Source organism: Erythrolamprus reginae, chromosome 4 (genome assembly GCF_031021105.1).
Source record: "Erythrolamprus reginae isolate rEryReg1 chromosome 4, rEryReg1.hap1, whole genome shotgun sequence".
Classification (NCBI taxonomy): Eukaryota; Metazoa; Chordata; class Lepidosauria; order Squamata; family Dipsadidae; genus Erythrolamprus; species Erythrolamprus reginae.
Window position 1 is genome coordinate 37,090,876 of NC_091953.1, and position 27,218 is coordinate 37,118,093.

The 27,218-nt window shown below is 39.6% G+C and overlaps 1 protein-coding gene across 1 annotated transcript in view; it reads right to left on the minus strand.

Annotated features, from left to right (window-relative positions):
• Window positions 1–446: 446 nt before the first annotated feature.
• Window positions 447–27,218, minus strand: part of IMPG2 (interphotoreceptor matrix proteoglycan 2) — a 54,365-nt gene continuing 27,593 nt past the window's right edge. Inside the window, exons 10-21 of the mRNA XM_070751542.1 lie at window positions 22,968–23,129; window positions 19,253–19,311; window positions 17,570–17,587; window positions 16,697–16,938; window positions 14,938–15,002; window positions 13,462–13,753; window positions 11,413–12,380; window positions 9,297–9,516; window positions 7,639–7,849; window positions 6,559–6,747; window positions 2,342–2,540; window positions 447–530 (exon numbers count right to left, since the gene is read on the minus strand). Of these exons, the coding sequence (XP_070607643.1) occupies window positions 447–530; window positions 2,342–2,540; window positions 6,559–6,747; window positions 7,639–7,849; window positions 9,297–9,516; window positions 11,413–12,380; window positions 13,462–13,753; window positions 14,938–15,002; window positions 16,697–16,938; window positions 17,570–17,587; window positions 19,253–19,311; window positions 22,968–23,129 (2,709 nt within the window). The remainder of the gene's footprint in view (window positions 531–2,341; window positions 2,541–6,558; window positions 6,748–7,638; window positions 7,850–9,296; window positions 9,517–11,412; window positions 12,381–13,461; window positions 13,754–14,937; window positions 15,003–16,696; window positions 16,939–17,569; window positions 17,588–19,252; window positions 19,312–22,967; window positions 23,130–27,218) is intronic.

Below are 27,218 nucleotides of genomic sequence, written 5' to 3' on the forward strand. Positions count from 1 at the left end.
TTAGTTCTTAAGGTAACACAGAAACTAAATGAAATAAAACCCAGAAGCACAATATAAATTTAAACCATCAAAAGGCCACAGTAAAATTCAACATCAGTACATGCAGTAGACCAGAGGTGTCAAACTGGAGGCCTCTGGGCTTGATGCATCACTTGCAGGCCACGCCTACCCCAGCTCCATGAATGGGAAAAACATTAGGAAATATCAGTTGAGGGCATCATGATGCTGCGAGTTTGACACCGATGCAGTAGACCAAGAGAGAGTATGTACAATATAATATGATGTTTTAGCTATTAATAAAGTAGCCAAGAAACTTCAAGTAGAATGGTACTCATTTCACTATGTAAAGAAATAAAATTATACTTTTACATGTTTTTTCCGAGTCAATCATGTTGCATAATAAGCAGGTTCAAATAAAGAAATTATGGGGGGGAGGGATACCTAAGTCACATTTGATGTCGTTTTACAAAGTCTGCAAACTGATGATCCTTGGCATAAAGTTCTATAATCCTTAGTCTGTCCTGAATTTCCTGTAAAAAAATAGGAGGGAGGAGGAATCATAGCAACTGTACAATAATCCTAAACAAATCCCTATGATTCACAGTAAGAGTATTCTGTACCTATTTCAATAATATATAATGATCAGAAAATGCTATATGGTGTTCTTTAAAAATTGTTTCATCAAATTTGAATCCCACATTTTGACCTGAAAATGTAAATTCCAGGGGTGAAATGCTAATGATTCGGACCAGTTAAGGAGAACCGGTAGGGGACATATGGCCTGGTTTCTGAACAGGTATAACCACTGGCTGGCCAGGTATGACCACTGGCTGGCCACACCCCTGAACCAGTCCCCCAGTCACTGCTCTCTCATGCCACCCTGCCCCATTTCTACAAAGGCTGACCCCCCTCCCCTGCAGGGCAATCCAAAGAAGGGAAGGGGAGGCTGCAGAAAAGGCCACCTTCCATCTGGGCCTGCAGGTCTCCAGTGCCAGCTCCACAGCACTTGGAGATCCAAAGCAACCCACTGGCTTCCTATCAGGCCACCTGACTGCTCTCTTTGACCACTGCCACCACTCCAGGAACTGGGCATGTGGAATACAGTGCTCAGGAAAAAGGAGGCTCGGCCATGGCGCCACTTCCCACCAGCGAGGCGCAGAAGCCATTGGCGGGCAGTGGGCTGGCAGCCTCCTGTGCAGAGGGAGCATGAGACCTAGCTGTGCCATGGCAGAGTCCACAGCACTTTCCCTTCAGCCTGGGTGATGGTGCTTACCCAAGTAGCAAGCCTTCATGTTGCTGAAGACCAGGTCACTACACTTGTAGTTGCGCAGCCAGATGAAGCGGGACATGGCGTGGTCAGAGAGCCTGATGCAACCCCTACTGAGGCCACCCTGGATGAGTGACCATTGCAGCTCTGCAGTAACCTGTGTGCCAGGGCTGCTTTGCCTGCTTTGCCTGTTTTGTCTCCATTGAGCTGCACTTGGAAGGGGCTGTCACCACTGGTTTTCCTCCCTGCCTGGCTGTACATATCCATCTGCACTAGCCTACCCTCCCTGAGCACTGTCGAGTGGCACCGCCATGAAAAGAAAGTGAACAGTGGTGGGGTTGCTTCAGGAGGGCAGGCAGTTCTAGCCCAAAGCAGCAGAAAGGGAAGCCTGTCTTGCATGAAAATGTGGCATGAAGGTAGAGGGTCACTTCATTCCTGCACTAAAGTTCTGGCAACCATCTGGAGCCTTAGTATAGGAGTGAAACCAGCCACTTGCTTAAGGAGGATGCAAAAGGATGCAGCTTCTCTCCTTGACTATGACTCTCATTCACAGAGGACACATGGCAAAGCAATGGCTGGAGCCTTAGTGTAGGAGAGAAGCTGTGCACTTCTGCATCTGGTTAAACCCTCCTTAGGCGAACAGCCAGTTGCCCCCACACACACACGTGCAAGAGTGACAGACAGATAGAGGTTCACAGAGAGAGAGAGAGAGAGAGAGACAGAGAGTGAGTGAGAAAAAGAAGAAGAAAAAAGAAAGAAAGAAAGAAAGAAAGAAAGAAAGAAAGAAAGAAAGAAAGAAAGAAAGAAAGAAAGAAAAACTGATGACTACAATTGAGCCAAAAAATTTGGTTGCTAAGCAAGAGCATTGGTGAGTTTCACCACATTTTACAAGTTGGCCATGGCCATCTAGTTACATGACTACCAGGCTACGCCCACCAAGCCACACCCACAGAACTGCTAGGGGAAAAGATTGGATTTCACCACTTGTGTATTTAGTTAGAATTATTAAATCCTTGGGATGCACAAAGTGAAAAATGAAACAAATATACTGTAAGTTGAAAAGTAGTTACATACCTCCTTACTTAATTCTCTGTTATCATAAATATGTTTGATCTCATCACTGCTATATTCAGTGGATGTCTCATTACTTGTGGAGCTATATGAAGTTAGCTGTGGACATCTCCGATAATAGTGACTATATCCAGTGGTATCACTTTCATACATTGGATTGTATTTCACTGCATATTCAATGGATGAAAGACTGTCTCCTTGCCTATAAAGAAAACAAACGGAATAAATGTAAAACAACTCTTTGTATAATATTTCCCAAAACTGAGTTGACAAAAGCTATTATTTGGCAGTCAGGGGAAAAATGAGTGAGAACAACAGAAATGTATGCTGCTGTCCTTCACCCCGACTTCCTTGAGTTGACTGGAAAACCTGAAAACTAAGTATAGCTGAATTTGAATGAACCTCATTCCATTTTCTATCTCATAAATAATTTTTTATGGAAAGCTGTAATTGAATTGATTTGATTGCCATATCTATAAACTTGTCCGATCAACACTGAAAGACTGGAGGGTGAGGTACATGGTACAGTGCAGAGTTCTTCTGTATTTTTTAAAACACCATGTGAAAGGAGTTATTCATCACTCTGATCAATAAATAATCAATATCTGTGCTGGAGACGGTTCTACAAACTAGAACTTCATAACAAAGCAAAAAGAATAAAAGAGTGCCTCGGGTATTGTTCAAGACTTTCAGTTTTTCCAGTAGTAGAGCCAGAAAGCTGCAAAACTGTAAGACATATATTTTCTCCTTCATTTATGAACCTTCTATTTATAAACTAGTTTTTCTTTAAGCTTTTGTTAATATATATTTATTTATTTTATTTATTTATTTTATTTATTATTTGGATTTGTATGCCGTCCCTCTCCGAAAACTCGGGGCGGCTCACAACAAGTGAAAAGACAATCCAATACATAATCCAATTTAATTAAAATATTATAAATTTAAGAAAAACCCCTATACTAACATACACACACACAAGCATACCATATATAAATTCAACGTGCCCAGGGGAAGATGTTTAGTTTCCCCATGCCTGACGGCAAAGGTGGGTTTTGAGGAGTTTACGGAAGGCAGGAAGAGTAGGGGCAGTTCTGATCTCCGGGGGGAGTTGGTTCCAGAGAGTCGGTGCCGCCACAGAGAAGGCTCTCCCCCTGGGGCCCGCCAACCGACATTGTTTAGTTGACGGGACCCGGAGGAGGCCCACTCTGTGGGACCTAATCGGTCGCTGGGATTCGTGCGACAGAAGGCGGTCTCGGAGATATTCTGGTCCAATGCCATGAAGGGCTTTAAAGGTCATAACCAACACTTTGAATTGTGACCGGAAACTGATCGGCAGCCAATGCAGACTGCGGAGTGATGGTGAAACATGGGCATACCTGGGTAGGCCCATGACTGCTCTCGCAGCTGCATTCTGCACGATCTGAAGTTTCCGAACACTTTTCAAAGGTAGCCCCATGTAGAGAGCATTACAGTAGTCGAACCTCGAGGTGATGAGGGCATGAGTGACTGTGAGCAATGAGTCCCGGTCCAGATAGGGCCGCAACTGGTGCACCAGGCGGACCTGGGCAAGCGCCCCCCTCGCCACAGCTGAAAGATGGTTCTCTAATGTGAGCTGTGGATCGAGGAGGACGCCCAAGTTGCGGACCCTCTCTGAGGGGGTCAGTAATTCCCCCCCCAGGGTAATGGACGGACAGATGGGATTGTCCTTGGGAGGCAAAACCCACAGCCACTCCGTCTTATCCGGGTTGAGCTTGAGTCTGTTGACACCCATCCAGGCCCCAACAGCCTCCAGGCACCGGCACATCACTTCCACCGCTTCGTTGCCTGGGCATGGGGTGGAGATGTAAAGCTGGGTATCATCGGCATATTGATGATACCTCACCCCATGTCCTTGGATGATCTCACCCAGCGGTTTCATGTAGATGTTAAATAGCAAGGGGGAGAGGACCGACCCCTGAGGCACCCCACAAGGGAGAGACCTCGGAGTCGACCTCTGACCCCCCACTAACACCGACTGTGACCGGCCAGAGAGGTAGGAGGAGAACCACTGAAGCACAGTGCCTCCCACCCCCAACCCCTCCAACCGGTGCAGAAGGATACCATGGTCGATGGTATCGAAAGCCGCTGAGAGATCGAGGAGCACCAGGACAGAGGATAAACCCCTGTCCCGGGCCCGCCAGAGATCATCCATCAACGCGACCAAAGCGGTTTCCGTGCTGTAACAGGGCCTGAAGCCCGACTGCTGGGGACCTAGATAATCGGCTTCTTCCAAGGACCGCTGGAGCTGGAGTGCCACCACCTTCTCGACAACCTTCCCCATGAAGGGAAGGTTGGAGACTGGACGATAGTTGTTGAGTACGGCTGGGTCCAGGGAAGGCTTCTTGAGGAGGGGGCGCACAAGCGCTTCTTTATAGAGTGATGGAAAAACTCCCCTCCCCAAGGAAGCGTTGGTAATCTCCTGGGCCCAGCTCCGTGTCACCTCCCTGCTGGCCGAGACCAACCAGGAGGGACACGGATCCAGTAAACAGGTGGCGGAACTCACAGCTCCAATGGCCTTGTCCACTTCATCAGGTGTCACCAGATCAAACTCTTCCCAGACAGGTGGACAAGTACGTGCCCCAGTCACCTCGACTGACTCATTGTCAGTCGACTCTGTTTTACAATTGGAGTCGAGGTCGGCCCGGATCTGAGCGACTTTATCAGCGAAAAACGTGTTAAACTCCTCGGCACTACTCTGCAAGGGCTCCCCAACTCCCCCCTGGTTAAGAAGGGAGCGGGTCACCCTAAACAGAGCGGCCGGCCGGGATTCCGCTGATGCAATCAAGGCGGCATGGTACGCGCATCTTGCCGCCTTGAGCGCCACTTTGTAAGTCTTAATAAAAGCTCTTACAAGTGTTCGATCAGATTCAGACCTGCTCTTCCTCCATCGCTTCTCTAGACGTCTCTTTTGGCGTTTCAACTCCCGGAGCTCCTCGTTGAACCATGGGGCTCTACGGGGTCTAGCGCCACGGAGAGGTCGCAAAGGCGCAATCCGGTCGAGAGCCTCCGCAGCAGCCGTATTCCAGGCCTCCGCAAGAGACTCCGCCGAACTGTGGATGAGTGCCTCTGGAATAACCCCAAGCGCCGTCTGAAAGCCCTCTGGGTCCATCAGGCGTCTGGGGCGGAACATCTTCATTGGTTCCGCCTCCCTGCGGGGAAGGATTGGAGCCAGGAAGTCAAGCCGTAGTAGAAAATGGTCTGACCATGACAAAGGCACTGCTTCTAAGCCCCTTAGTCTCAGACCATTGCTCAATTGCTCGGAAAGGAATACCATGTCAGGTGCGTGCCCCCCCTCATGAGTCGGACCCCGTACTACTTGAGTCAGGTCCATGGCTGTCATGGTGGCCATGAACTCCTGTGCCAACCCAGAGGTTTCGCCGAGTGACGGCAGGTTGAAGTCCCCCAAGACAATAAGTCTGGGGAACTCCACCGCCAACCCGGCTACCTCCTCGAGTCTAGAGCAGTGTTTCTCAAATAGTGGGCAGACCCCCCCCCTGGAGGAGCACGGAGCGATGCCAGGGGGACGTGTGACTCCAGGAAACATGCTTTTTTGCCACAGAGAGTAGGGTTTTTTTGCACCAAACAATAGCACACAGCACAGAGTAGGAGATATGAAGTGCATATAACAAAACCTTAAAAGACACCCATGGAAAAACATTTAACAAGGATGAAAAGAAAGGAGGAGAGAGATGAAGATAATGAGACAAACATAAGTCTCCTGAAAGCTAAGATGAGGAAATATGACAAAGCGTATGTAGCGCTTGCTTCACTCTGACTACGGTGAGAGACGAGAAAAGACCACTATTTTTACTGTGTCTAAAAATGTTAGCAGCGGACAGCATGAAGCCAAATAAATTAAGACATCACTTAAACACATTATACTCCAATCACACTCATAAGCCGCTTGAATTTTTTCAGTGAAAACGTGCTGAATGTTGCAAACAATCGTCCCAACGGAGAGTTGGGAGGGGCACAAAATGTTTACTTATTCCTAGGGGTGGCGTAACAGAAAATAATTGAGAAACACTGGCCTAGAAAAACAGTAAGATGTTCCTTGGATTTTAAAAAGGCACTGTTCATAAATGTATGTAATATTTATGCTCTGTGTATTGTGGGTTTGCCTGTCCTCTCTTCAGCACCAATGAATGAATAACACAAAATAACCTTCAGCTGATACTTACACAAAGGAGTCTTCAATTTCACTTTTTGTGTTCTGGTCTCGAAGGGTTCTGGCCAGGAAGAAAGTTACAGTACAGGCTATGAGAAGAAAGACCGCTACTGAAGCTATTGCAATTCCCACAACAAGTGGTTCTGAGACATACTCTTCACAGCGCTCTCCTCTATACCACCAGTTTTCACCTACACGACATCTATTGTTTGTGCCAACAGGATGGTGAAAAAGAAAAACAGCAATGAGTTAGTTATTCTACTGTCGCAATAAATGACAGAATGTCAAATACAGTGATACCTCGTTTTACGAACTTAATTGGTTACAGGATGAGGTTTGTAAGGTGAAAAGTTTATAAGACGAAACAATGTTTCCCATATGAATAAATGGAAAAGCAATTAATGTGTGCAAGTCCAAAACTCACCCCTTTTGCCAGCCGAAGTGCCCGTTTTTGCGCTGCTGGGATTCCCCTGCAGCATCGCAAAAACACGAAAGTCCGGAAGTGCTGTTTCCCATGGAGGGGAGCCTCAGGGGAATCCCAGAAGCGCAAAAACGGAAGGCGGAAGGCGGGGCATCCCAGTGGCGGCGGCTTGGGTTTGTAAAGTGAAAATAGTTTGGAAGAAGAGGCAAAAAAATCTTAAACCCTGGGTTTGTATCTCGAAAAGTTTGTATGACGAGGGGTTTGTAAAACGAGGTATCACTGTACTAGTTTTAGCTAATGCAGGCTGACAAGAGAGCAATTGCTCATACGTTATACAGTTATACAATCATAACTAAAGTATTAAGAACCCGTTTTGGCTAGTAGTTGCGGCACCAGATTAGAAACTAGGAAGCTGTGAGTTCTAGTCCTGTCTCAGGTATGAAAGCTGGCTGGGTAACTTTGGTCCAGTCTTTCTCTCTCAGTTCAAATCCCCTCACAGGATTATTATAGTCAAAATAGGAGAAGGAAGAAGTATTAGGCCTGTTTTCAGCCTTCAGTTATTTATAAAATTAATACATGTGAGATAAAAATTATTAAAATTTAAAAATATAATAGTTGTGATTTTATTCATTTTTTTAATTCAAAAAGCCAGCTGAATTACTATGTACTTACCTACATATTGCTCCTTGCCCTGGGATTATATCACATTTTCCATCATTTTGACAAAAATTACGTTGCAGAAGACAAATGCTATTACATGGCAATCCATTAATGCTTAGATAACCAGGATAACAAACACACTCAGCTTCTCCACTCCACTGGTTGACCAAACATTCCGAAAACTCATTACATGCCTGGAATTTGCAAGGGTCAGCCTGGACTCCTGAAAATGATAAGAAAAAATGAATGCATAGCAGAGGAGTATACAACTTTCCCTGTAGAAGTAGATTTTTTAAAAGAATATAAAGATATTTATATAAAGATATAAAGCTGTATATTTTATACATATATATCTTTTTTATTATTGTATCATTGTATTGTTTTTATTGCTGTAAGCCACCCTGAGTCCTATGGGATTGGGCGGCATCGCTCGCTAATATGCTGCTGCTCTATTTTGGGACAAACAACTTTATCCAAAGTAAAAATGAGATTAATTTTTTAAAATTATAGTTCTATAATTTTAAAAACTAATGATCAATCTTTAAAATACAGTTGTTAACTCAAGGGAACTGACACATTAAAAACTTGTTGGGAACATGAAAACAAATTGTGGTTGAAGCAAGTACACAAGTTAGTCAGCATTCTTCAGATCGTGCAGAATGCAGCTGCGAGAGCAATAATAGCCTTTCCCAAAAATGCCCATATAACACCAACATTCCGCAGTCTGCATTGGTTGCCGATCAGTTTCCGGTCACAATTCAAAGTGTTGGTTATGACCTAGAAAGCCCTCCATGGCACCGGACCAGATTATCTCAGGGACCGCCTTCTGCTGCATGAATCCCAGCGACCAGTTAGGTCCCACAGAGTGGGCCTTTTCCAGGTCCCGTCAACTAAACAATGTCATTTGGCGGGGCCCAGGGGAAGAGCCTTTTCTGTGGCAGCCCCGGCCCTCTGAAACCAACTCCCCCCAGAGATTAGAATTACCCCCACCCTCCTCGCCTTTCGTAAGCTCCTTAAAACCCACCTCTGCCATCAGGCATGGGGGAATTGAGATACTCTTTCCCCCTAGGCCTTTACAATTTATGCATGGTATGTTTGCTTGTAGGTATGATTGGTTTTAAAATAAGGGTTTTTTAGTTGTTATAGTATTGGATTTACATGCTGTTTTTATTATTGTTGTTAGCCGCCCCCCCCCCCGAGTCTACGGAGAGGGGCGGCATACAAATCCAATAAATAAATAAATTTTCCTAAGAGGCCCATAAGATACACACAAGAGGTCTACAAACAATGCCTCCTTTGTCATTGTAGCTTCCATGCACCAAATATATAGAAGCACATTCTCCTGTGCTTTGATGTAGCACCCAGTAATCAGAGCTTCATTGCTATTCTGGTTCTGTATATCAAACCATTATATATTCTTGTTAAATGGAACAGTATAAAATTTGCACAACAGCATTTATCTCTAGTGCTGATATTACTTTGAAGTCTGAGGTCTGAAAAAATTGACATGGAATAATAATTGGATACAAATGGAGCGAGATGAAAATGGTTTTGATAGTGTTCAGTTATCTGAATCCTGTTGTGTTGTTCTTGCAATCTTAAAGTCTGTTTGGCAGGTCTTCTGCCTCACTGAAAATAAGCTAATGGAACAAAAAAAAATCTTTTAATACCTGATTCAACATCAAGGGAGTACTTATCAATAGCCAAGTTCATAGTCTGATAGGCTGTGTTGCAAAAATCTTCCAGAATCATGTACACAGAATTAGTGACATTGCGAGGCACAGGCCGTGCAAATTTCATTCGGCTGTTAACCACAATACTACCATTCCTGAAGTTCAGAATTTCCAGATTCTGGAAGCCAGTTAGATTTGATTGCAAATAAGGAACCAGCTATAATGCAGGAAAAACAATATATAAATGAAATATATCTACAAATATAAATATAACTCATATATCTATCCATTCATTTTGAGTTAACCCATTGCCCTAAACTATAATTGGGTTCATTGGATTTGCCTTAATACTATGTATGCACTTAGCTTATATTGATTGTACATTATAAATTATGTTATTATGTAATATCACATGTGAAATAGGCTGCTCAATGAATAATTTGGTCAACAAATCAGCAAATACTTAATACAATGTGAGCTCTATGAGCTCTACATGTATGCATATTCCTGGTTATATATTGTTTTTAAAATAATAGTATCAATAACTGTGCCACATGTGGAAAAAGCCATTTAATTTTATAACCATGTGTATGAATTAATTTTTATTAGTGGTAGATATAGTGACAAATACAAGGTATTTTTCCATTATTTCTACATAAAACAGATCAGGATATTCTAGGATATGGAAGTGACCAATCAGCATTTTAAAGGACCTCAAAGGGAACAAAATATCACAATTTTTAAAGGAAAGCTAAATTCGTTTGCATAGGGAAAAAAGGAAAGTTAAACCATTTAAGTAAAAGCATACATTCAACTTAAATAGATGCACTTAAAACACCATAACCCTTCCAACCCTAATATATGCGCCTATAGATAGCTACAATCATTTTTGTTGAATAAACTTTTCCTTTTACCTGCTAACCCTTTTACTCATTATAGTTATGAAATTATAGTTATAAAATGCACACGATGGGCAACGTATGTTGAATCAGAACTGCAGAAAAAACAATTGCTGCCAACCTGCCTTTCATTGAGGACCTGTATACTGCACGACTCAAAAAAAGAGCTGTGAAAATATTTACTGACCCCTCGCATCCTGGACATAAACTGTTTCAACTCTACCCTCAAACATCACTACAGTGCACTGCACATCAAGACAGCTAGACAAAGAACAGTTTTTCCCCGAATGCTATCACTCTGCTAAACAAATAATTCCCTGAACAATGTCAAACTATTTACTAAGTCTGCACTACTATTACTACTATTTTTCTCATCATTCCTATCACCCATTTCCTCCCACTTAGGACTGCATGACTGTAACTTGCTGTTTGCAATATTTATGATTTTTATTAATATTGATTGTTTCCTTCTTGCTTATTTGACCTCTATGACAATCTTTAAGTGTTATACCTCATGATTCTTGACAAATATATCTTTTCTTTTATGTATACTGAGAGCATATGCACCGACAAATTCCTTGTGTGTGTCCAATCACACTTGGCTAACAAAGAATTCTATCTATCTATCTATCTATCTATCTATCTATCTATCTATCTATCTATCTATCTATCTATGTATCTAACTATCTAGCTATCTACCTACCTACCTACCTACCTATCTATCTACCTACGTATCTATCTATCTACCTACCTACCAACTTACCTGTCTGTCTGTCTGTCTATCTATCTATCTATCTATCTATCTATCTATCTATCTATCTATCTATCTATCTATCTATCTATCTATCTTGATAGTAAACAATAACACATATTCCAAAGCTTGAGTTAACTAATAAAACAATTAAAATAAGAATATGTCTGTAATAATTTCAGTTAATGTTAGTTCATTGAATAGCTATAGACAAGCAATATTAAGTTGTGTATGAAGAAGGTAGATCTGATTGTTTGCATTTTTCCTTTTCCTTTATAACTGTCTCTGAATTGTCTGTGTCTATGAACTGAAATGAGCGTAGCAAATTAAAGTGCAAATTAGCCATTGCATGTCATTAAGTTAAATGTCTTATAAACTGTCCTACGAAAACCAAGTTAAGTATGCCCCTCCAATGATCACACATGCTAAAACAATACCAACAAAAATAATTATTATTTCTTACCAGTTCTAGAAATCTTTGCTCTAGGGCTTTATATTCGGGGGAATTTTTGTTAAACAAATCCTCTGAAAAAATCATGTTAGTAACTCGAAGGCTAAAGAATACAACTAAAGCACGGGCAGGGATAGTTACATTGTTGGGATTTTCAGGAGTAATCCTAGATATCCCAATCATTTCAGTAGAATGGGCATTGGTTGGTAATTCTACATGACTGTCAATCATAATTCCTTCTTCCGGGTTCATTTCATGGGAATAATAAGTTGTGACTTCATAGCCTTGATCCGTAACTTCCAGTTGTTTTGTGACCAAGTCTTTTTCAAGTTCAGGCGATTGAATCACTGGGCTTTCCACGGTAGAATATGCTGATAAAATTATTTCCGTCTTATCTAATTCTTTTATTGTAATGGTTGTATGGGAGTGATTCTTCGGTGATTGTTCTGTTAATATTAGGTCATAGATTTCTGTTACTTCAGAAATTATTTCACCCTCCTGAGTGGAAGGCTCTGATTTTATTATGGTGTATATTTCAGTAGATGTCACAACTCTTTCATCAGAGGTGACTTCTGTGTCAAGAGATGATTGGGAAACAGTTGCATCCAGTATATCCTCAATTCTATCATCCTTTGGAGAATCTGGTGTAAAGTATGTTTCATTATAGTCAGGCATACCAGATCCCTCCGTTTTCAACCAGGTCTCTAAATTGGTTTGTGGATGCTGCCCTGAACCAGAACCATAATAATCAATAGTATCCTTTTCTTTATTTATAGAAGATTGGTGAGTTTCTTCTTTTAAAATAGTTGTAGATAATTCTTCCTCAGTGTTAGGCTCTATTGTTAAAACAGAGGCTGTTGGTGATGTAAGACCGAGAGGAATTGCAGAATCACTTGTAGGTAGAATTTCTTTTGGCACAATGTGAGGGAGAACAGTTGAAGGCACAAGCAAATCTTCCAATTCTTTTTCTTTTTCAAGTCCTGGGGGGAAAAAATCAATGCATAGTTATGAATGCATTTTGTGAATGGACCTTATTGGATTTTGTTCCTTAAAACCCCCAAGATTATCCTTTGTTGCTCAGCAAATACTGCAGTTTCTTTAGGGCATTTTAACCTCTTTCATCAATGACAGAAATTCATCTCTTTTTTGCAAACCTTTAAGATAATTTCATTAAAGCCAAATCAAAGTAAAGGGAATAAAACTACCCAAGGATTTTAAAATTGTATATCTCTTTCATTTTAAAAATGCTTCTAATTTAATTTCAAGAATAAAATATGAAATGTACATATATGTCAATTAATTCTGAAAGCAGCAATCAATATTAAGTCATTGACATAATACACAGCGGGGAGACAATAAAAAAGCAATCAAAATTGTAATAATAAAAGAGCAAAAGCAAAAATTATGTGAGAAAAGAATGACAAATCTGTTAACTTAATTTTAAATTAGTTATAAACTAGCTAGTAACGTATGCAGATCAATCAAAATTGCTACAATATGTCTTGTAAACCCTGACAACTGCACTTTGCACCAATTACATTTGCAAACTCCAATAGGGATCCCCCTTTGTGCAAAATATTTCTATGCAGTACATTACACAAATCTACTTGCAGGAATTTAAAACATGAATGGCTGCAGAAGATTATTATTCTGAGCAGCTTTATATACCTAAATAAATAAATATTACTATTTATTGGTGGATTTCCTAACATCAGAATTTCTATTAAACTAAAGGAATTTCTGTAATTCTTAAGAAGATATATTATATATTTGAGAGAGATGGGCAATGTAAATATGAAATGTAAATAAATAAATATTTTTGCACAGGATTGCAATTGCAAATGTGACTTTTCTATCAATGCAATGAAAATATTTTCCATTATGGTGCCAAAATCTGACAATATCTATCTCATTGTGAAAACTTGTCATTTCAATTAATTCTTGAAGATCATTTTGAAGTAGCCAATCAAGAATTTTCTGGTAGAATTGCTTTGTCTATATACACATCTGAAAAAATATATTATCCTAAGTCTTATAATTTATACAGATAAGTTGACTTACCAATATCTAACAAAGACAAATTAGAATGACTTTCCAAGTCTATATGGGAATCAGTTTCAAAGAACAATGTTGTTCCTGGATATATATATTTTTTCCCATCCATAAAAAGCAAATCTTCTGGGGAAAGGGTAATATCAGGTTTTGAACTTTCAGAGTCCACAAAACCATCTGGTGTTATCCACACATTATTGTCACTATCAAAGATAGGATCTGATCCTGGCAAGTCAAAGGGCAAAATGTTGCTTGCAGTTGACTTATCAGCAGAAGGCCACTCAGATACTACGGCATGATCCTAAAATATAGAGTCATAACGGTTACAAACAATGCTGATAATAATAATGCCTCAAATTACCTTATAGTTCACATTGTTTATACAACTTCAAACAAACCTATGGACAAATCAGAATTCTAAATATATCTTGGGTTGTGATTTCTTAAATATGTGAATTCTAAAACCCATGACTACCAGTTTGTGCATGCCTGTGCACGCAACGCTTCTGAACATAGTGTCCCAGGCAGGTGGCCAGAGTTTCCCACCGCCACTACTGGATGGCAGAACCAGGCCGACTAGGAGCAACCTGCTGCTGCGTTAGAGGCATCTGGGGGGATAGCGGTGGCAAATGACAAAAGCAGTTTCATATTACAGGGTAGAGTAGACTAAGAAACCAGTGCCATTTAAATCAAAACTACTTTTATTGTGAGAGCAAATAACAATATAATTTTGCAAGTATGGAAGTTGGTTGTGCTTTTCTACCACTTACTATATCTTTCTGCAGGAAAAGTCTTGTCTTAGATGTTAGCTTTTCTAGTTTGCTACGCTGTTTTCATCTTAGTGTTTAACACGTTCCTGCATCTTGTATTACTTTTGGGAGAAACTACAAGTTGAATATGTCAAATTAAAAAAGAAAAGAAAGAAACAAAACACCTTTCGGAGGATATTTTTGTATTTAAATGCAATATTAAGAGAGACTAATTTGGACTAAGAAGGCTTCTTTTTAATTGTGTTAAGGTATTACTGCAGTCCTATTCCCATAAAGCAGACAAAAGAGCTGCTTTTTTATTAATTTAAATCATTCTCACATGTTCAGTGATTACCCATCAATAATAAGGTTTTTTTTATTTGGAATTCAACAAATAAATAATATAATGCAGAGAAAGTAGAGAAAATGTACACAATTATATACCAAAATATTGTAACCACAAAGACTGAGAGCAATTAAACAAGTTTGGACCATTTATCTACAACTGTCAAGAATCACAATTTTATTTTTATTTAAATGCAAGGACAAGTTTTACCTGATCTTGCATTGAAACATTTGAGATAATTGGGTACTAAGACGTTCTAGAGCAATTTTTTAAAACTCTTGAGATATGAAATTTATTAATTATGTGAGTTGTAATCCAATAATCTGTTGAGCATCTAATTGGGAAACATTTGTGCTGGAATAAAATAGAAAGACAGGAAAATCAACTTACTTCATCAATGGGTTTAGCAGTAATCCATGATGGAATTTCAGTCATGGAAAGAGCCACTTCCTTTTCTTAGAAGGAAAATATTAAAAAGCAGTTATAAAACATGTTGATTTCTAAATTGTTTGCAGTCCTGTTACTAACCCTATCTCATTAAGGGAGCATATGAATTTAACACTACCAATAAAATTTTATACTCAGATCTAGAACAAGTATACAGTGCTTCAAAGAACACAAAGGATGGATTGAGTATATTATATCTATGATCAGAGCAAATAGAGCCACTAAAAACATTTTTTATTTTTTTGTGCATGTTCTCTAGAATTTACTCTTAAATACTTTGTATAAAAATTATACAGCATTTTTTAAACACACACCAATAACTCAAAGAGGTAACACTCAAAGAGGTAACAAATGCTGGTAGAATAAGCTGAGAACAAACACAATAGGTGTAACAATATAAAAAGAATAAGAAAAGTAGATATAGCATTGTTTGTATTTTTTAAACCAATTTTGTTTTCAAAGTTGGTTTGGGAGCGAGCTACCATTCCCGGCATGTGCAGAAATGAAAAAAACTGGAAATCGGCAAACAAGTAAGTGCCCGTTCACCACTGCCCGCCGCCATTTGCACCCTCCACCACCTGCTTGCCGCGCTCGCCTCTTGCTCTTGGGGCAAATGGCAGCAGCACGGAGGATTGGGGGAGCCAGTGCGAGAGGTGAACAGGGCAGGCATAGGTCTGGAAAAGCATTGGTGGCGCGTGCACGCCCAGCATTGGTGCTGACCTACGTGCTACATGGCTACCACCGGAATGGTGTTCCCCACCGTTGAGGCTGGGGCCCACCACTGAAGGTACCAGACTAGAAAGCAGGAGACCATCAATTTAAGTCCTTAGCCCTGAAAGCCAGCTGGATAATTTTAGGACAGTGTGACTGTTCAACAGCAAGACTCTCCTGCTTTCTAGTTTGGTGCCTTAATTACTAAACCAAACAAACCACTAAATACAAACAATGGTACCTACTTTTCTTATTCTTTCTTAGCCCAACCCACCACACAGAGTTGTTGTAGGGGAAATAAAGAAGGTGTGATAAATATATTTGCTGCCTTGAGTTATTTGTAAAAACAATAAAGGTGGGATACAAATAAAAATAATCATGTGTTGATTGTGTCTGAGGTATTTTTGATATATGGCAATCTTTTTCAGACCTTGTGCTGCTTTTGTCGGAATGAGTTGAATTAGTCAGGCACTTTTTGATAAATAAATGAAAGCAGAGGAAATACTAAGAAAGTTATGGTTGATAAACTCATAAAAAAAGAGATAAGTTTTAAAAACACCAGACAAGGGATATATGAAAATGGAAAATGCACTTAAAGTTATAGTGTTGGTGTGAAGTTGTTTTAGCTATATTTCCCTTTCTTTTTTACCTCGTGTTTTTATATTTTGCTTAATGTTTTTGCTTAATGTTTTTTGGTTTTGCTTAATGTTGCATTGTAACCCTGAGAGGCAAAATTATATAATCCAAGATTTTTCAAAGTTATAAATCCTGAATTATTATAATTTTACAGTGGAATTCAACTACTGTATAACCATTGCATTCCAGAAGCAGTGGCAAGAACCAGATACCCATCCATTAAAATAAAATATACTTTTAGAAAGAGAAATGAGGGTTTTTTTAAAAACTATCATTTATTAAATTCAGAATGTTAAGAAATCAGAATGTTTTTGCCTATTTTAAGAGTGAAATCATTGAGCGAATATTTATATACCATTAATAAGCTGGAGAGAATCAGGATCCAAGGACAATGTTGCATTTTCAAATAGAATGTTCTTATGGAGGATCTCAGCCATGTAATGTCTGAAGTCGCTATCTGTATAAACAACTGTTGAATTGTCTTCAATTTCTGAAAAGGAGTTTTGCTCCACTTTGTTTGGCTGGAGTTTAATCCAATCCGAGATAACATTGCTCATAGCTTTCCTGTCAAAAACCAGAGCATACCGGACTTCTACCCTGTTAAAGTCAGAATTAGAAAGATGTATATTGTCATTTAAACCATACATTAGCAGTTACAGTTTATGTTTTGTTTACAAGTCATATAATATATTTATTTGCATCCCTTCTAATAATGATTTTTTAAAATCTAAGCATCAGTCTAAATACTATTCTTATTGTCTACGGACAGCAGTTATATTGCTTGACGTAAGATAGTTTTTACCAAGATTTACACATGAAAAGACAAATAATAGTGTCTTAATTGCAATTAAATTCAGAAGACAATCCAATACTTATTAATACTTATTAATGGATTATATAAATGCATTTAGGAATATAAACCCTTCTAGTGTGAGGGTTTTTGTTAAATTTCCACTGTGTTAGAAACATATTTTTAAAGAACTATTTACAAATAATTGGTTGATTAGTTGAATTCTATCTTTCAATAGATAGATAGAATTAGTTGAATTCTATCTACCACAACATTGAATGTATTATAGAATGCTAAAATTTATTGAAATAACTTTTTGCTTATTCAAGATAATATTTTTTCTGTAAATCCTATACATTTTCCCAGAAATGGAAAATATTTGATTAAAAGGAAACAAGTAGCTATCATTATGAAAAAAGTATTTTAAATTTTCTTTACCTGTTATCCTGAGTTGACCTAAATGTTAAGGTAAGATAGAGAATACCTGTTATAAATTAGAAATATTGCTCCCAAACTAAAATGTATAAATCAAAACTTCCCATAAAATGAGAAAAGAGAAATTGAAATTGAGATTTAATTAATAGTGCAAAGAATTTAAAGTTTAGTGTATTATTCTGAATTTAAAGCAGTTCTTTTGAATTGGAAACAGGGTTTTTTATATTAAATATTAACTGTTTTAATTATTTTGGAAGTAAAGATTGAACAGCAGCTTTGAACTTGGAACAGCTCATTCAAATTCAAAATCAGTGTATTTTATATTCAAAATGGTATGAATGAAACTATTGCATACCATTTTTAATAATGATTCTGTTTTCATGCTGGGTGAAGGTTTCAAAAAATGTTGGTGCTATATTATGCAATCAATTTTTTAAAAAAATTAATAAATAAGACCCGATCGTGCTTTCCTTGCTCTATGATAAGCTTAGAAGGGTTTGAGTTTAGGAGCCCCTTAGATTTATTATATTTTTATTTTTTTGCTTGTTCACATATCAGCTTTGACTTGGCTTTTCCCATGAAGTTGACTCATTTCAAGGTTTGTCTTTTCAGAAAAGAGGAATCTATGCTGGCTCTCCATGAAATCAGACCTAAAGTACTTTTTTGCAACCTAGAAAAGTATGAATTGCTTGTTTTTCTACTGCTTTAATCTTGCTCCCTGTGGCTTTCAGCTTTGACCATAAACTAAAGAGCAGAGGGACGTAGATAGAGATTTGGGGATTTATTCTGGGTCTCCTCATAGCTTTCATTCTGCCTGGTGTTTATCTAGGAGGCTTCTAGTTTCAGAAACAAACTCTTGTTCTCTAACTCTCCTCCTAATATAATGTAGCCAGCTAGGTTCTAGTTTTGCATATTCTGGTATTTTAATAAATAAGTCTGATAAAATTATAACCTTGTTTGAGTAATTCAGACCCGGATTATATTCTGCTCTTAGGCATCATTATGCACAGGAATCTACAAACATGGCTTCAACCTTCTTCTGGCTTTAAGCAAGGCACAACCATCCCATGTACAGAAGGCTTTAATATTGCGATCAATGATGATTGCTTACCCTTAGAGGGTTTGTTAAACTATCTTATTGTAAAAATACTTTATTATTATCCTTTCAGTTTGATACCCAACAGAACATTTTTATCAGAATGTTTAACAGAACAGAACAAAAGAGCATTTAGAGCAGGTTGTCTTTCTCTGGTAGCGATTTTAATATATATTACAATAGGCATAAATTATGGGACAAAATTATGCATATAACAGTTTTGTGATCTATATAGTTATTTGAAAATGTGTAAGAAACTAGTACTTAAATAAAGCAAATGAGTACTGTCCAACCTATAAAGTAGCCTCTAAGGGAACAAACTAAACCAATTTTGCTTCTTTGATATATTTTTATTTTGTTACTCATCATAGCTATATGATTAGTGCAAGTCTATCAACAATGGAGCAAAGATACTGTTATATAGTGTTAATAACACATTTAAGCTTATCAACTATATTGTATTAACTAACTCTTTTCCAACAAAAAAGAGAAAAGAGAAGAGAAGAAAATATTTTAAGAAAATTGGCAAGATATGAATTTTCATATTGGCAATGTTAACAATAATTTTCATTGCTTATAAAATTTTATACCTGAATTCTGTTACATAGATATTCTTGTATCCAGGCAGACCTTCATACGCATTCTGAATCTACGTGAAAGATAGAGACACAGATCCTTAAACCCTTTTATTTTCAAAACTCACTCACTCTCTTTCTCTCTTTCTCTCTGCCTCATCCCTCCCTCTCTCCCTCCATCCCTCTCTCTCTCTTTCCCTTCCTCTCTCTGTAATCATAATTCAGTGTATTCAATTGTTGTGCAGCTTCCAGTTGTGTTCCAGCTAGGAATTGTTTTGTCATTGCTTTTCCTTGATCAAACTCCTGGAGAAATGGAATTTATGTACACAACATGCAAATGTAGCATGAAGTGCAGTTATGAAAACGCCATAAGCATTGGTCTAACATAATTGGTAGAAAATTAATTAGTAGAAAATCCAGATCTGGAAGCTGTCAACATACTTAGAAGCTAAAGTAAGATTTATGGAGGAGGAACTGGAGAAAATAATAATGTGAACAATTTTGGATTCTTTGCAATGAGAAGCACCATAGAGATATAATCAATTAATATATTGAAGGGTCCTGGCAACATAATTATAAAGTCACATAAATTTTCACCCCATGCATACACAATTTGTAATTTTTTGAGAACTATTTAGAATGTGATTTGGAAGATGACCATTTATACTTACTAAATATTCCTCAGTAAAAAAAGTTTTACCCTTTCCAAAAGTACAAATCCAATCTTTCCCACTTAATGAAAATTTCACAACTTTCATTAATTTCTTGTACATTTAAAATTTACATTTTTTTAAGCTGAAAAGTACAGTTTCCTCCTTGTCCAAATCTTTTGTTTAACTACCATGTGGCTATTCTTACTCTGGATTCAGCCCTCATTATAGTTAAATAAATAAAAATGAAGGAATTATGTAATCCACATCAAGAATGCTTCGTCGGCAAAAAAATAATTTGACTAGCTCAGTATTCCTTCTTTCTCAATAAAAATCTTCAATGTATTTATACTCTAGCAATAATCAAAACATTCTGCAGTAGGGAAAGATTATCTAAGCACTGTGAGAACATGGCAAAATATGAAGGGATCAAACTATAGCTAAATTGCCTATCTGATCAGGCACTTATATTATGGAATGACTACTTGGCTGTATAATTAGAAAAATGATGCGTCTCTAGCTTAATCGAGCCCTATAACAGTTACAGTTATCTTCTGTGATTTCGCTATAGATATTCTTCTCTATATAAAATGCTGTCAGAATACTAAATATGTACATTCATAAGATTGTAGAAATATTGTAACCATTATTTCATAGATCACTCAATCCATGTTCTAGTAAGTTGAACAATGGCATGTATAAATAAATACAGATTAAAAAGTATATTTATTTATTTACTTACTTACTTACTTACTTATTTATTTATTATTTACTTATTTGTTTGTTTGTTTGTTTGTTTGTTTATTTATTTATTTGATTTGTATGCCGCCCCTCATCCGCATACTGGTGATATCTTGCCCCATGCCTTTGGATGATCTTGCCCAGTGGTTTCATGTAGATATTAAATAGCAGGGGGGAGAGGACCGACCCCTGAGGCACCCCACAAGGGAGAGACCTAGAGGTCAACCTCTGATCCCCCACTAACACCGACTGTGACCGACCGGAGAGGTAGGAGGAGAACCACTGTAGAACAGTGCCTCCCACTCCCAACCACTCCAGTCGGCGCAAAAGGATACCATGGTCGATGGTATTGAAGGCTGCTGAGAGGTTGAGAAGCACCAGGACAGAGGATAAACCCCTGTCCTGGGCCCGCCAGAGATCATCCATCAACGTGACCAAAATTTCCATGCTGTAGCCGGGCCTGACTGTTGAGTGCCTAGATAATCGGTGTCTTCCAAGGACCACTGGAGCTGGAGCACCACCACCTTCTCAACAACCTTCCCCATAAAGGGAAGGTTGGAGACTGGATGATAGTTATTGAGAATGGCTGGGTTCAGGGAAGGCTTCTTGAGGAGGGGGCACACAAGTGCTTCTTTGTAGGGATCTGGAAAGGACCCCCCTCCCCAGAGAAGCGTTGACAATCTCCTGGACCCAGCTCCGTGTCACCTCTCTGCTGGCCGAAACCAGCCAGGAGGGACACGGTTCCAGTAAGCAGGTGGCAGAACTCACTGCTCCAATGGCCTTGTCCACTTCATCTGACCTTCAGATTCAGGCCTGGTATAAAAATCTGTTTCAATTTTTCTAAACACGTAAAGTAAGATCTAAAACAGTGCCTTCCCCTTAATCAGGTTGCAAATAGTTGCAGCATTATGACTAAGGCCAGAAAATATGAGGAGTTCAAGGATTATTTATAGTTACAGCAAGAATAACAAATAGAGGGGAGAAATGCTCTCAAATAACTGCTAAACACATATGACCATTATTAATTCAAATCTAGTTTAGGAACACTTTTACTTTTTAAAAACCAAAATATTTAAAGACTTAATGAACTTAATCTGTATAGTCTGGAGGACAGAAAGGAAAGGGGGGGCACATGATTGAAACATTTAAATATGTTAAAGGGTTAAATAAGGTTCAGGAGGGAAGTGTTTGTAATAGAAAACTGAATACAGTACAAGAACAAGGGGGCACAATCTGAGGTTAGTTGGAGGAAAGATCAGAAGCAACGTGATAAAATATTATTTTACTGAAATAGTAGTAGATGCTTGGAACAAACTTCCAACAGACGTGGTTGGTAAATCCACAGTAACTGAATTTAAACATGCCTGGGATAAACATACATCCAACCTAAGATAAAATACAGGAAATAGTATAAGGGCAGATTAGATGGACCATGAGATTTTTTTTTCTGCCGTCAGTCTTCTATGTTTCTATATGCATTTTTCTGTTGGTATTTAGCATGCTTATTCTGGATAAGAATAAAACAGGAATCTTTTCATTTCCAAAATATATTTCACAGAGCACTTGAACAGCAACAATGAGCACCGATTGACTAATATTCTTAGATATGTTGGGCTGCCATTTTCAGTGTTTAACTATTAGCTAATTTCAATTGAATTGTCATTTTTGATTAACACCTGGGAAAGAGATTGACTAGACAAGCTATTTCCTCTTGCATATTATGAGATAACAAATTTCCTGCTCTAATCCCAATTAGATAAAGAGTTCCAATGTTTGTCTGAGCAAGGGTCCAATACATTAATCTTCACTAATATATATTTGGGGGAAAGATCAAAAGCAACATGAGAAAATATTATTTTACTGAAAGAGTAGTAGATCCTTGGAACAAACTTCCAGCAGACGTGGTAGATAAATCCACAGTAACTGAATTTAAACATGCCTGGGATAAACATATATCCATCCTAAGATAAAATACAGAAAATAGTATAAGGGCAGACTAGATGGACCATGAGGTCTTTTTCTGCCGTCAGACTTCTATGTTTCTATGTTTCTATATAACCTTTCCTTGCTTTTGCCTAAACTAAGCAATTCTGGGGTTAAGTGGGAAAGAGAGGTTTGCCCACCAAATGCAAATTTTTCTGAGTCATATCCGTTGCCCACCTCACCATAATCCAAAGTATAGGGAACATTTTAATAAATATAGTACAGGGACCATTTAAATAAATCTTTATCAATATTAAGCATCCTGGCTCCTTTCCTAGTGTTCATCTTTCTTGATCTCCAACCCACAAAAGCAACTTGTAAAGTGTATAGCAAAATTGTATAGGTAATATAATTACTTCAGAAATGAATTGTTGAGAGAGTTGTTGATATTTTTCAGTGGAAGGGTCTTTTAGCTCATTGATGTATTTCTCTTCAGGAAGAAGAATCCCGAATACAACCAACTGATCATGATCAGGCTTCATTAGCTTTGTATAATCTCTTGTTATCTCATTACTGACCTGGCAAAACAAGCAAAACAACAATTTGATTTAATGAATTATAGTCATAAACAATCTCCCCAGACTATATTTCTATACCAAATAAATCTGTGTGCTAGTTTCTTTCATGTATTACACATAACTTCTCTGCCGCTTATTGGGCATAATTAATTTTTCTCCTAAATTTTGCTTCCAAGTAGAAGCAAAAAACCTCACCAGTTACACCTGTGTCTCCATGCACGATTTTGCTACCTGCATGGACGCAACAACATAACTCCACTTGAACTCACAGGACCACAAGAACTGCAGAGGCGAGCCCAATTAGGCGTTCCAGCTAGTAGCCCACCCCTGCACAGTATAATCCAAAACTGAATAATAATAATAATAATAATAATAATAATAATAATAATAATAATAATAATACTCGGGGCTGCTAACAACAATGATAAAAACAGCATGTGACAATCCAATAATAAAACAACTAAAAACCCTTATTATAAAACCAAACATACAAACAGACATACCATGCATAACTTGTAATGGCCTAGGGGGAAGGAAAATCTCAACTCCCCCATGCCTGGCCATATAAACGAGTCTTGAGTAGTTTACGAAAGACAGGGAGGGTGGGGGCAATTCTAATCTCCGGGGGGAGTTGGTTCCAGAGGGCCGGGGCTGCCACAGAGAAGGCTCATCCCCTGGGGCCCGCCAAACAACATTGTTTAGTTGACGGGACCCGGAGAAGGCCAACTCTGTGGGACCTTATCGGTCGCTGGGATTCGTGCGGTAGCAGGCGGTTCCGGAGGTAGTCTGGTCCAAAGCCATGTAGGGCTTTAAAGGTCATGACCAACACTTTGAATTATATAAGAGATGATAAAAACTAGAAGTAATCCTAAAATGTGTGACCATTTGCTCAGCAAAGGTTCAAAGTTATGGTGGCACTGAACAAAGGGATTTAGGGTCTGTGCCTGAAGTTATGGCTATTAGAGCACCTCCATGTCATGTGATCAAAATTTGGGCATTGACAGCCCAACCACACTTATAGCAAAGCTGCTATAACTCCCCCCATCTACCTATCATGTATGCATGTTTGGTCTCCTGCTGCCTTGTGCTCCACTGCCCCATCTGATCTTCACCACCTTCTTGCTCTCACTACTAACAAGACTCGCTTGGCCTTGCTGCAGGACCACACTGGAGCTCCACACTCTGGAAAAATAAAAGTATACTAGAGCTGAACTGTATCAAAAATCCCGTTTGTACCATTTCTCTTACTCAGATGGGAACAGGGCCTTTTTCCGCAGCAATTTTTTTAAAAAAAAAATCCTGGGACTGTTTGTACCATGATCCTTGGTAAGACTGATTGCTAGCTTCACACTGAGGAAGGAAGGAAGGAAGGAAGGAAGGAAGGAAGGAAGGAAGGAAGGAAGGAGCGAGGGAGCGAGGGAGGGAAGGAAGGAAAAGGAAGGAAAAGAAGAAAGAAAGAAAGAAGGAAGGAAGGAAGGAAAGAAAGAAGGAGGGAGAGAGAGAAAGAAAGAAAGAAAGAAAGAAAGAAAGAAAGAAAGAGCAAGAAGATGAGAAAGGACAAATGCAGCAGGTGAGTGCAATTCAGGAGAGGCCTTTGGATGTGGCTGGGACTGGGCCTATAATGTGACAAGCAGAGCCACACATTTCTGGAGCTGCTTGCCACCTTACAAAGGAGGGAGAAGGGTCACCAAAAGGCAGAGATTGGGGGAAGATATATGGTGAGCAGAATTGGAGGCAGTCCCTTACATTACTCAGACTTGGAGCTGGGAAAACCAATCCCAGAATGGTTTAGGATTGGGATAGGTACTTATTTAATGACCAATACTTCATGATTAACAACAGCAACCAGGACTGCTGAGATTGCTAACTTGTAACTGATGCAATCAAATGATATTTTTTTTAATTTAAAAAATGATTGTATTCTATTTCTCCGTACTGAAGGAGCGGGTCCAGCAGTCACATGGGTTGCTCATGTCCAATCCGGTGGAACTGAGCCTAGTGTTAAAAAAGCTTGCCGGATCCGCCCCTTCCCCAGAATTCGCTCAGTTCGCATATCCTGCGGTTGTATTGTGATAGCTCGTTCAACATTCTAACACCTTCCCTTCGATCTTTTCCTTCAAAAGTAGTAAGAATTGTTTTACCATTATTATTTACTTGCACGGATAGCGCCAGCCGTTTGAGGTTCGGCTTTTTTCCTTTGGAGAAGTTGCGGTTTCGTTTTCCCCCGGCGGTTTTGCCGTGTACGATTCCCGCGGCCGCTTGTGGATTCCTTTAATCCTTTGGCCTGGAGGTCTCGGTGCAAGTATTGATTTATTTATTCATTATTGTAATATGATTAAAGGGCTTTAATATACCTCCTGCGGAGTGAGACGCCTTTCTAGTCTCCTGGACTTAGTCGATCGCTTCCCCTTTAAAAATCCTATCTCGGAGCGATTTTTCGGCGCGAAGGCCTTCGCGCCCATTTTTAAATTTAGGCCTCTCGTGTTGGCCTTCTGCCAGCCGCGTAGGCCTCAGTCCACCGCGTGGATCCCGGAGCGGGCCTTGGGACGCCCAGGCTTAATTCTCCACCGGCTAAGCCTCCAACCAGAGTGCCTTGGTTTACTTAATTAAAAAGTTTAGGGAGGCTGGGCCCCGCTGGATCTGGGGACACGAACTCTGGGTTTGCCCAGATTGCCCTCAAGTCTCAGCAGCTTCGAGGCCTCGAAGCAGGATCCATTCCTCTTGGGAAGTACTTGAAATTCTTCTCCTTAATTATTCAGTTATTGGCTCAGCCTTGTCTTCTGTTAATTGTCAGACTATGGCTACTTTTCCCAAGAGAGGCACATCTAAAGGTCCCAGAGAGGCCAGGCCTACAGGCGATGAAATTACTAGTATCCCCCAGGCCTCTTCCTCCTCTTCTCCAGGGGCCCGCCCCTCGACCAAGGTCACCAGGGCCGAGAAGAGAAGGGACCTAGCCCTACAAAGAATCCATGATAAATCAGCAAAACGTTTGAAAGTACAGGCCCAAGTACTCAGTAGTCAAGACCCCCCAGAGGCTTCTAGTCTACCTCCTTCTGGGGTCCCTGTGTTATCTCTGGATGAGCCTAACCTAGACAGACCCCAACCTAATCTATGGGGCATAGGTCCAGAGGAACCAGATATTATTGAAGATTCCCCCCAGCCAGGATCCTCCCAGGCCTTTAGGGATTCTTCTGCCATTCCTGCTGATATTTCTAATTTACCTCCTGAGTTCCAATCTATTTTTTCTGTGTTGTCCAAGGCCATTGATGCCAAACTCTCCTCCATCAATGAGCTTTCCGTACTTCCTCCTCCTCCTCGTCCCTCCCGCCCCTTGGGTTCCTCCCCAGCGGTTAGAGCTCCTATTCAGGAGGATTCAGATTCCTCTCAGGACGAATATGAGGATTTGGAGGATGATGAGGATCCCTTTCAAGGTCTCTCAGATGATGAGGAATCCCAAATAAAGGTTCCTTCTCCAATTACTATTTTTCCTTCTCAATTGTTCAAATCTCTCCTCCTCAAAGCTAGAATTTCTACGGGATTAGTGGCCCAGGAGAAACAAGCCTCTACTTCCACTGATCCCCCGGAGGAGAACTTACCTTACTTCACAGAGGAACAGGAGGATAACGAGGTAATTCCTATGCCTAAATTGTTTAAAGATGCCTTACTTAAACAGTGGGATTTCCCAGCCTCTGGCCTTAATCCCTCCACCAAGGACAGAAAATTGTACAAACTTTCCTCTTCCTATGAAGAGCTCCTCTCCTTTCCTAAACCGGATGAACCTGTCAAGATCCTTCACTCGGCAGCGGCTGTGCCAGGCGAAGCAGAGGAAGTCCTCCGCCCAGAGGACAAGCGGATTGAACAAATGCTCAAAAGAGGATTCACCGCAGATTCCTGGGCCATTAAAAGTTCTGCAGCAGCTTCCTTTTTCTCCAGAGCCATGCTTCTGTGGCTTCGCCAACTACAACAGCATATTCCTCCCGATGACTTGAGAGGTCAACAAGACTTCAACAAGGTCTTTGCAGCTGCCCAGTACGTGGCTGATGCCACCTTGCAATCTACTAGATTTTCTGCTAAGTCTATTGCAGCTTC